At 41.9% G+C, this 11231-nt stretch overlaps 1 protein-coding gene across 1 annotated transcript in view; it reads left to right on the top strand.

Annotated features, from left to right (window-relative positions):
* Positions 1-10989, top strand: part of Crlf3 (cytokine receptor like factor 3) — a 43938-nt gene extending 32949 nt beyond the window's left edge. Inside the window, exons 6-7 of the mRNA XM_029557915.1 lie at positions 7702-7816; positions 9565-10989. Coding sequence (XP_029413775.1) covers positions 7702-7816; positions 9565-9821 — 372 coding nt within the window. The 3' untranslated portion in view covers positions 9822-10989. The remainder of the gene's footprint in view (positions 1-7701; positions 7817-9564) is intronic.
* The last annotated feature ends 242 nt before the right edge of the window (positions 10990-11231 follow it).

Raw genomic sequence — 11231 nt, 5'->3', positions numbered from 1 at the left:
TGATGGCCTGGGAACTTTCATAGGTGTTCTTAAAGTGAACATGAAGATTGGAACCACTTGATTTATGTGATTTTGTAGTGTTCTCTGGGTCAGGAGAGTAACACACTGTATTAGTTACTTTTCTGTTGCAGTGATAGAAACACTGACTAAAACAACTGATAAAAGGAAGAGTGTTTTGAGCTCATGGGGAATTGCAGGGGAATTATAGTCCCTCATGGCAAGAAGGCATGGTGGCAGGAGGTACCTGAACAGGAGCAGAAAGCAAAGTGCTCACATCTTCAAGCAGGCACAGGAAGCAAGAGAGGGACTCAAGATCCAGTAAGGCTTAAGAACTCTTTAAGCCTGCCCCCAGTGACTCACTTCCTCTAGCAACCATACTTTTTAAAAAATATTTTATTATTTTTATTTTATGTGTATGCATGTATTGTCTTCATGTAGGTAAGTGCAACCGTGTCATGCAATGCCCATGGAGGTCAGAAGAGGCTGTGGGATCTCCTGGGACTGGAGATAGGACAGTTGTTAGCTGCCATGTGGGAGCTGGGATTCAAACCTGGATCTTCTGCAAGAACAACAAGTGTTGTTAACCACTGAGTCATCTCGCCAGCCCCAACAAAAAAAAAAATTAAAGTACAATATTGGGTATATAGTAGGGTCATAAATGTGCTGAATGGATCTATAAAGTGGTATGTTATCTTCAAAATGAGACCTTTGGAAATTAGGCATAGTGGTGCACACCTTTAATCCCAGCACTCTGGAGGCAGAGGCAGATGGATTTCTGTGCAATTGAGGCCATCCTGGTATTCTTAGCGAGTTCCAGGTCAGCTTGGGCTACAGGGAGACCCTATCTCAAAAAGACCCCCAAAAAAATAATAATAAAATATTTTTTAAAATGTGGGGCTGGAGAGATGGCTCAGTGGTTAAGAACACTGACTTCTTGCAGAAGACCCGGGTTCAAATCCCAGCACCCACATGGCCACTAACAACTGTCTGTAACTCCAGTTCCGGGGGATCCAACAGCCTCTTCTGTCCTCCGTGGGCATTGCATAACACAGGTGCACTTACTTACGTGCAGACATGACACTCATACACATATAATAAAAATAATGAAATATTTTTTTAAAATGTCACTGAAAGCAAGCCTAATTTTCCCCTTTAACCCCCTTTTTTTTTTTTTTAACTATCAGAAATATTTCCTTTATCTGGTTAGCTGAGCATTGTGTTTTATGGTCATGTTTCTAAATGGCTCTTCCAAAAAAACCAAAACCCAGCGATTTTTGTTTGTTTGGGGGGCTTTTTGGTTTCATTTAGTCAAAGCCCAGTTTTGGTGTAGAACAGTAGTGTGTGCCTGATTTTTACCATGCTTACTTCAGCATAACAAACTTTTCCTCTAAGCTTCGAGTGTCAAGATGATCTTTTTTTTCTTTTTTTTAAATTGAAGGGTTGGGGAAATGGCTCAGTGGTTAAAAGCACTGGCTACTCTATTTTTTTTAAATTTTATTTATTATTTTTATTTTATGTGTATGTGTGTATTGCCTGCATGTAGGTAAGTGCACCCGTGTCGTACAATGCCTGCAGAGGACAGAAGAGGCTGGCTACTCTTGCAGAGGATCCAGGTTCGGTTTTTAGCATGGACATGGTGGTTAACAACTGTCTATAATTGGAGTTCCAGGGGATCTGTTGCCTTTTCTGTCCTCCTCTGGCATTGCGTGAACATGGTGCACTTATATGCAGGCCAAACACTCATACACATAAAATAAAAACAAGTAAATCAAAAATAACTTTTAGCTGGGCATGGTGGTGCACATCTTTAGTGCCAGCACTCAGGAGGCAGAGGCAGGTGGATCTCTGTGAGATCCAGGTCAGTCTAGTCTACATGATGCGTTCCAGGCCAGCTGAGGCTACATAAAGATCCTGTCTCAATAAGACCAAAAGCAAAAAAAAAAAAAAAATTAATTTACATTTATTTGCATGTGTGTGTGAGTGTGTGTGTGTGTGTGTGTGTGTGTGTGTGTGTGTGTGTGCACACTTACATGTTTGTGCTTACAGAATCCTTCCACTGTGTGGGTCTTGGGGATCAAATTCTGGTCTTGAAAGGTTTGGTGGCAAGTGCCTTTACCCACTGAACCGTCCCCCAGAAGATAGGATTTTTCTGCTCCAAGTTGTCTTGTTCCCAGACCCTTGTAGAAGCATAGAGACTCTCTGGAAATTTTGTCTGAGCAGTTTTTCTGCGTTCCCCTCCAGCTGAGTCATTCGAAGTGTCAGCAGTCAGAATGTGCTTGTTTGTGCTTTATCTCACTTTTGACACCTCCTTTCACCCCTTATGTCGTGAAGAAAGACTGATTAAATCACCAGAAGAATGCAGAAAGAGGGAGGGAAAAAAGTCTGTTAGCTTTCCATTGCACTGACAAATACCTGAGATACCTACTCACAAGGAGGAAAGGGCATTCAGATATGTTGGTCGCTCCATTTCTTTGGGGCCTGTGGCTACAACGTTTCTACCCCCTTCTAACAGTGCCAGCTGGGAAGCCTTTGACACTTGTGTCTTTGGGGGACATTAGCTTCTAAACTATGACAGAACCTGAAACTGTTTTCTATATTTCTGTACTGAAATATTCCTTCTCCGTTTATGTCCATTGTTTACAGAAGTACTTTTTGGGGGCAGGGTATGGTGGCACCTGTGAGCCCACTGCTTGGGAGACAGAGACTGGCAGGTATCTCTGAGTTCTGGGCCAGGTGGGGCTGTATGGTGAAACTCCTGAAAGTAAAGTTCTGTGTATCAACAGAGCTTCTGGACTTGGTAGATTCAGGCCAGATAGCTCAGATAAGAATAATGATAAATAAGTAATTGCAGCTGATATGTGAACACTACTTATTCTGCACCATGTTTTATTCTACAGTGTTTCATGTAGCCTGGGCTGGGCTTAAATTGGTTATGTAGCTGAGGATGACCTTGAACTCCTAATCTTCCTGCCCCTTTTTGCCTCTATGGGGATAACTGATGTCCAATACTGCCCTGGTTTATGCAGTGCTGAGGATTGAACCCAGGGCTCTGTGAATGCAAGGCAAGCACTCTGTCAACCGACTATATACCAAGTCTTTATTTTAGTCTTATAATAACCTAATAAGTGTAGTGGACCATTTTCTTAGGTTACTTACCCAAGGTTATCTGCCTTCTAAAACAAGAATTGAAATCCAGGAGTCTGTGATCTTAACCTCTTGGATGATCCTTCTGTTTTAAGTGTTGGGATTATAGGCACTGTACCAAGCAGAATTTGTGTTCTTAACCCTTTGTCATTATTGCATTTCCTGTGTCTCTTTCATGAAGAACTAAGTATGACTCTCATCATTTTGAGATCTAAAAATCTTACTGCTGCCTCCTTAGCCCTTTTTTGTATTGATGGTATTGTAGTTGTACTTTAGGCTTGCTCTGAGCCACCCACCCCTCTTTTCCATTTTTGTGACTTATCCTATTCCTACTGCTTGATCTTAATGCTGTCCTATTTTTAAATTCTTTCTCTGTGCGTGTGGAGAAACATTTGATTGATGGCTTAGTTATTTTTTTCCCAATCATTCAACATGTAGGCATTGGAAATGATGTAGGTCGATATAATCCCACTGCTTATGTCTGCAGACTGTGGCTGACAGTAGGCCTCTCTGAAAGAAGTCTCACTGGCCCTGCTTGTCAAGGGAGATTACCTGAAACTCAGTTAAGCTCAGCCTTTTCTTAGCCAGACTTTACATTTTTGTCATTTTTTTTTCTCCTGAATGTGGAGTTGAGAGTATTTTCTCCCATTCCCTAAAGGCAGCAACAGTTAAATCAGAAGATGTGAGTGGGAAGGCAAAGGGGCCTACTTGAATAAAGGTAAACTTTTAAGAGCCCACTCCTTAGAAAGTGCTATACTCTGGCAGCCACTGCTCTGTTATTTAGCCAGTTTGTCACTGCTTAGGTTTCTGGAAGGCTTGCAGATGTGTCCAGTTTTTTGACATTACAACATGGCTTTGTCATCTACAAAGTTCATGCTCAAGAACTGAGCAATTCCGTTACGGGGTGGAAATCGCAAACAACCATCACAGTATTTTAAGTAAGTTTAAAATTTTGTGTTGGGCCACATTCATAGCCATCTTCAACTGCATGTGGTCCATGGGAACGGGGTCGACGTGCCTGGTAGAGCCTTGGAGGGCAGTGAAACTTGTGCTCCTGGATGAATCTCATCTAGAGCCATTCTGCTTTGTTGCCTACATCTGTTGACAGCCTCTCTCCTTTCAGGCCTTTTCCATTTCCTGCCTCAACTTTCCTGTTTTCTTTCCTTGCTTTTTTTAAAAAAAATTTATTTTTATTTTTGTGTGTGTATGAATGCATTGTCTGCATGTATATAAGTGCACCTATGTTGTACACTGCCCACAGAGGTCAGAAGAGGGCGTTGGATCCCTTGGAATTAGTTACAGACGATTATTAGCTGCCATGTGGGTACTGAGAACTGAACTTGTGTCCTCTGCAAGAGCAGCCAGTGCTCTAACTACTGCCTCTGTCTCTTGCATGCTGTGATTAAAGGTCTACACCATCAGCTGGGCATGGTGGCGCACGCCTTTAATCCCAGCACTCAGGAGGCAGAGGCAGGCAGACATCTGTGAGTTCAAGGCCAGCCTGGTCTACATAGCGAGTTCCAGGACAGCTGGGGCTACAGGGAGACCCTGTCTCAAAAAGACAAAAAAAAAAAGGTGTGACCACGCCTGATGGGTTTTTCTTTTTTTTTAAGAAAAGAAGAGGGTTGGGGCTGGAGAGATGGCTCAGTGGTTAAGAGTGGTGGCTGTTTTTCCAGAAGACCTGGGTTCAATTCCCAGCACCCACATGGTGGCTAACAACCATCTATGACTAAAGTTCCAGGGGATCTGATGCCCTCTCTGTCCTGTCCTCAGGCACTGCATGACATGGGTACATGTACACACATAAAGACAATATACTCATATACATAAAATAAAAATAAGTAAATTGCCGGGTGTGGTGGCACATGCCTTTAATCCCAGCACTTGGGAGGCAAAAGCAGGCGGATCTGTGTGAGTTCCAGGCCAGCCTGGTCTACAAAGTGAGTTCCAGGCCAGCTGGGGCTACAGGGAGACCCAGACTCAAAAAGACCAAAAAAGAAAAAAATAAATAATAAATCAAAAAGAAAAAAGAAGAAGAGGGGTAACATGTTGGTGGGATTGTCTAGGAGGAGCTGGAAGGGAGAAGGGGAACAAATATGTTTAGAATATATTGTATACTTATATGAAATTCTCAAAGAATAAATAAAAAATTTTATTAATTAATTATTTATTTATTGGTTTTTTGACACAGGGTCTCCCTGTAGCCCCAGCCAGCCTGGAACTTACTTTGTAGACCAGGCTGACTTTGATCTCACAGAGCTCCACCTGTCTCTCCCTCCTGAGTGCTGGGACTAAAAGCAAGTGCTACCACAGTTTATGTATATTTTCAAAAGAAGTTAATTTTTGAGGTAGGCACAGCACATGCTATAATCTCAGCACTGGAGAGGCTGAGGCAGGAGGATCATAAACTCAAAGTGAATTTAGGCTACATAACTGAGACCTTATCTCAAGACAAAACAAAAACGAGCTTAATTTGTTTTCAACTAGGCTCTTTGAATCTTGTCTGCTCCTCCTTATGCTGTGTGGAGAGACAAAGCATAGTCCCAGGGGAGTGCAACTGGAGGCTAGGGACTCTTGATGTTTGCTACTGAGATCCCCCTAGAGGTGTAGCAACAGGTTGGTGAAGCGGGCTCTTATTACAGTCATGTCACCCAGAGGAGTTTTCCCCACAGACTCTATTATGTCTTGGGTGAGATAAGCAGGGGGTTGTCCCGTAGATTTCTGCCTGGCTTTTAGTTTGTTTGCAGAGGGAAGATTACTTGAAGATGCAGGACATTCCTGCCTTGGGATAATTCATATATGATAAGTATTCCTTCCTGATTAGGTAAAGGATTCATTCATAGGCTGTTCCCTATGTATTCTTTCTTAAAATCATTTTTCTTTTTTTAAAAAATATTTTTATTAATTTTTATTTTATATGAGTGTTATGCCTGCATGTAGGTAAGTGCACCTGTGTCGTGCAGTGCCTGTAGAAGACAGAAGAGGCTGTCGGATCCCCTAGAACTGGAGTTACAAATGCACATGTCACTGTACTACCTGCTGTAGGGAGTTATAACACAGTGATGAGTATTTGTGTACCTGTTCATAGAAAGGATAAAAGTACTAAGCAAAAGCAAAAGGAATTTCTCAGCTCCATTATAAATCTATGGGACCATCAAATATGTAGGCTGTCACTGTATTACATTTCTCACTGCGGGGACCAGTACCTGACAAAAAAGCAACTTACAGGAGGAAGGATTTATTTTGGCTCACAGTTTGAGGAGAGAAAGTCCATCATAGAGGAAGGTATGACAGAGTTCCTGGTGGTAGGAGAGCTTGTCTGGGACACTAAGAGGCAGTGAGCAGGAAGCACTGGCATTCTCAGGCTTTCTCTCTCTCTCTTTTTCCCTTTTTAGTCAGTTTAGGGCCTGAACTCATGGGATGCTGCTGCCCATGTATAGATTTGATCTTCCTTTGTCATATAAGTGTCTTCAGAACTGTCCTCACAGACATGGCCAGAGGTGTGTCTCCTAGGTGATTCCAAATCCACTCAAGTTGACGATGAAGATTAGCCATCACTCAGTGACTGGAATATTGTTAAGCAACACATGAGTCTACCATGCATTTAAAATTGTATGGGATATAATGTTATCAGTCATTAACTATTATTTAGAAAAGAGGAGCCAGGCATGGTGGTGCACACCTTTAGTCCCAGCACTTGGGAGGCAGAGGCAGGCAGATCTCTGTGAGTTGGAAGCCAGCCTGGTCTACATAGTGAGTTCCAGGACAGTTGGGGCTACAGGGAGACCCTGTCTCAAAAAGACAAAAAAAAAAAAAAAAAAAAAAAAAAAGAAAAGAAAAGAGAACAGTTGGGATAAAATCAATCTTTTTATGCTAGTAGCTGTTAGGTATCATTTTTGAAACTTTATTTTTTTATTTATGTTTATATATATATATGTGTGTCTCTGTTTCTGCTGTATGTGTATAGGTACCCAGGGAGGCCAGAAGAAGGCATCATAGTCCCTGTAGCTAGAGTTACAGGTAGCTGTGAGCCTCTGGACATGGATTCTGGGAACCATCTATATTTTTGTTTGTTTGTTTGGTCTTTTTGAGGCAGGGTCTCCCTGTAGCCCTAGCAGACCTGGAACTTGCTGTGTAGATCAGGCTGGCCTCCCAACTCACAGAGAGGTCCATCTGCTTCTGGGATTAAAGGCGTGTGCCACCACACCCAGATGTTTGTTTGTTCGATTGTTTTTTGGTCTTTTTGATACAGGGTCTCCCTGTAGCCCCAGCTGGCCTGGAACTCACTATGTAGACCAGGCTGGCTTCCAACTCACAGAGATCCACTTGCCTCTGCCTCCCAAGTGCTGGGATTAAAGGCATGCACCACCAGGCCTAGCCCTGTTTGTTTGTTTTTTGAGATAGGGTCTCACTAAGTAGCCCCGGCTGGTGTGGAACTCACTGTAGAGACTAAGCTGGCCTGGAACTCACAGAGGTCTGCCTGCCCTCTGCTTGGATTAAAGGAATGCACCTATCTTTTTATATAGAGATGTGAAATGACCTTGCTAATTTGTTTATAGAGTTGAAACTGTGGGACAGCCAGACAGAAGAGACAGTATAGGAGTATGTGCAGAGACACAGACTGGCTTTGACTCGCTGCAGCGGGATCAAGCTGTGTGCATCAGTACAAATGGTAAGACATAAATAATTGCATCACAAATAACTGTGTCCTTGAACGGTGTTAGTTACTTTAGTAAAGTGTGAATCTGTCCTATTATCACTCATTTTTAAAGATGAGAAGATTCAGGTCTTTGATCTTATTGCAGTACTGGAACAAGCGTGGTATCACTGAGCTACACTCCCTAGCCTTTACTGAGTGCTGTTTTCTGGCGCGTGTGTGTGTGTGTGTGTGTGTCTGTGTCTGTGTCTGTGTCTGTGTCTGTGTCTGTGTTTAAGACAGGATCTCTTTGTAACCGCAGCTGGCCTGGAACTTGTTATGTGCTGCTGACTGGCTCTGATCTTACAGAGATCGTTCTAGTTACTTAAAAAAAATTTTTTTCAATATTTTTTGTGGGACCTACAACTGACCCCAAGGCCTCTAATATGCTAGGCAAGTGTTCTACCACTGCACTATATTCCTAGCCCTTCTAAGTACTTAGGTGGGGCATAATCTTATACCTATTTTATAGATGATGAAAAGTAAGGGCCCAAAGAAGTTAAGCATACTAGCTTAAGCTCAGAGCTTGGAAGTGACTGAGCTAGGACTTGAACCAGGCAGTCTGCCTTTTGATTCTGTGTGCGTGACTCATTTAAATTCAGTGCACTTGAGCCTAGAGAGCTGGTTCAGGGGTTAAGAGCACTGACTGCTCTTGCAGAGGACCCTGCTTCAGTTCCCAGCACCCACATACCAATTAACTACTGTGCATAATTCCAGTTCCAGGAGATCTGGTGCCTTCTTCTGGCCTCCACAGGCATTGCATAAACAGGTACACTTGTATACACTTATGCAAAACACTCATACACATAAATTTTTAAAAAATATTTTATTATTTTTATTTTATGTGTATGAGTGTATTGCCTGCACCCGTGTCACGCAATGTTGCGGAGGTCAGAAGAGGGCTTCGGAGTCCCTTAGAACTGGAGTTAAGGATGGTTCGTAGCCACTATGTAGGTGCTGGGAATCGAACCCAAGTCCTCTGCAAGAGCAGTCAGTGCTCTTAACCACTGAGCCATCTCTCCAGCCCCACACATAAAATTAAAAAAAAAATTTTTTTTAATTTTAGTGCACTTGTCTTGTAAATTGGGGAACTGTGGAAAAAGATAATTTTTTATGTGTCCCTAGTACTTTTTGGTCCCTTACTTCACAGTTATTAGACTTTCAAAATCACCACTAAAGCCCAGGCATGGTGGCACACATCTATAGTCCCAGCACTTGGAAGGTTGAAATAGGATCAGGAGTTCAAGATTATCCCCTGCTTCAGAGTAAGTCTGAGGCCAACCTGGGCTGTATAGGGTCTTGTCTCTGGGGGGAAAAATCACTCCTGGGTCAGCACTTAATCTTTGGTGGCCTAGGACCAAACAGTACATAGAACACTAGTCTTCTTTACTTATCTGAAAGACTCTTGCTGTTTCATAGTCTGATTTTTGTAATGTCAGTTTTTTGTTTTGTTTTGTCTTTGATGCAATTCACACAGGAGACTTAGTCTCTACTGGAAGAATTCAACTCCATACCAGAATTTGAAACAGTGATTAAAGCTCTAACTTTGGCCCCTGCAGTGGGGGCGGGGTTAATTAACTATTTAAATCTATCATTAATATCCATTTAGCATTCTGAAATACTGTCTTTTTCTGAATTAGGAAGCAGCCTTTTACCAGTAACCTAGAAGCAGTTTAAGTCTCGCACAGTATGGCTCACAGGTCAATGACTCTTTAACATTTCAGGTGCAGTTTTTGTCAATGGAAAAGAAATGACTAATCAGTTGCCTGCAGTTACCTCTGGATCCACCATCACGTTTGACATAGAAGCTGTGACTCTAGGAGCCACAAATAATAACGAAGTCGGAAACTTCAAGCTCCGAGTGACCATCAGCTCGAATAACAGAGAGGTGGTTTTTGATTGGTTGCTTGACCAGCCATGTGGCTCTCTTTACTTTGGGTGCTCATTTTTCCACCCTGGGTGGAAGGTGTTAGTGTTTTAGAGTTTGAGTGCTTGGCTTTGGATTGAGGATTTACACATACTGTCCTCAGCCTGGTTTAGTTGTCATTGCCTTCAGAAAGGTGAGCTCATCTCTTAGGCTACTGGAAATGGAAAGTATTGCTGGGTTCATCATATGGAACAGAGAATGGGGTGGACAAAAGCAAAATTCAGTCAGTGTTGTTTTATCATAAATCTTATAGTTCAATAAAAATCAAATTAGCTTTGAAACTTTGGGAAGATGTAAAAACTCCATGCTTTTCTATTTTTCTTCCTAAAATTGGTTGCTAGAACAGAGAAACATCATATTATTTTACTAACTCTTCATCAAGATCAAAGCCATGTAAAACTTCAGACTGAAATAGCAGACAGAAGCCAGAAGCCCTAGTTCTCTACTGCGTTTGCTTGGGTGTCCTCCAAGTGAGCATGCTGGCAGCTCCGGGACAGGTCAGCAGTGTTGACTTTAATCCCATCTTCAATAATTGTTAGGTCTGAAAAGCTTCATGATTTTTGCAGTTTTTTACAGTGCCTGAGCAGGTGTTTATAATAACCAAGTATTACTATCCTTTGCTCTTTCCTTGCAAGCTTAAGTCAAGATGGGGCAGAAGACTTGTGTGACTCTAGGTGAAGCTGCCCAGGGAAGCAGCACACAGCAGTGTTAGCCATTTCACACACACGTGGCCTGCCCCGTGTGCGTCCTGCTGCAGCCCTGCACTGCTGCTGTGGCAGGAGTTACAGTTCAGTGCAACGTCAGCTTGAGAAGTGGTCGTTTAGTGGACCAAAGAAATATTGAGTAAAATACTTGACCTTTTTTTTTTTTCGGTCTTTTTGAGACAGGGTCTCCTTGTATTGACCTATTTTTTTAAACTTAAATTTGTGTAAAATATTTATTTGACTTAATATGTAAAAGATGGTGGTCTTAACTTGCTATACCAGCATACAGGTAATTTTTAATGTGAATTTTTCCCCCATTTTTACAGTAGTAGAAAAGTGGAAAAGCAAGTGTGATATTTTTGTAAGATAATTTATTTGGGGATTCATGCTTCTTTTTTGACAATCATGACCTTTTCTCATATATATATATAAAAGTGGCCTTTCACATGTTAGAAGAGGTTCAAGAGTACAAGTGCATTGTCCAGCCTTCCGAAATAAAATAAAAAGCTGAAAGTTAACTGTGTGTTTTTTGTTTTATGATATATAATGAATCCAATTTTAATCTTACTAGAAATTTTAAAAGGTGTTTTGTGGCTCCTGGCATTTAAATTAGATGCCATTGAAGCTTGTGAAGGGTGACTGCACATCCTTATATCCTCTGCACATCATACTGAGTATCATACCTTACACATCACACGTGCCCAGTCATTTCCTCAGATGTTCTCATCGCCTTCCCTTCAGTCATTAAATATGTACTGAA

Source organism: Nannospalax galili, unplaced genomic scaffold (genome assembly GCF_000622305.1).
Source record: "Nannospalax galili isolate Female #2095 unplaced genomic scaffold, S.galili_v1.0 scaffold8, whole genome shotgun sequence".
Classification (NCBI taxonomy): Eukaryota; Metazoa; Chordata; class Mammalia; order Rodentia; family Spalacidae; genus Nannospalax; species Nannospalax galili.
This window is presented reverse-complemented; position numbering and strand designations above follow the sequence as displayed.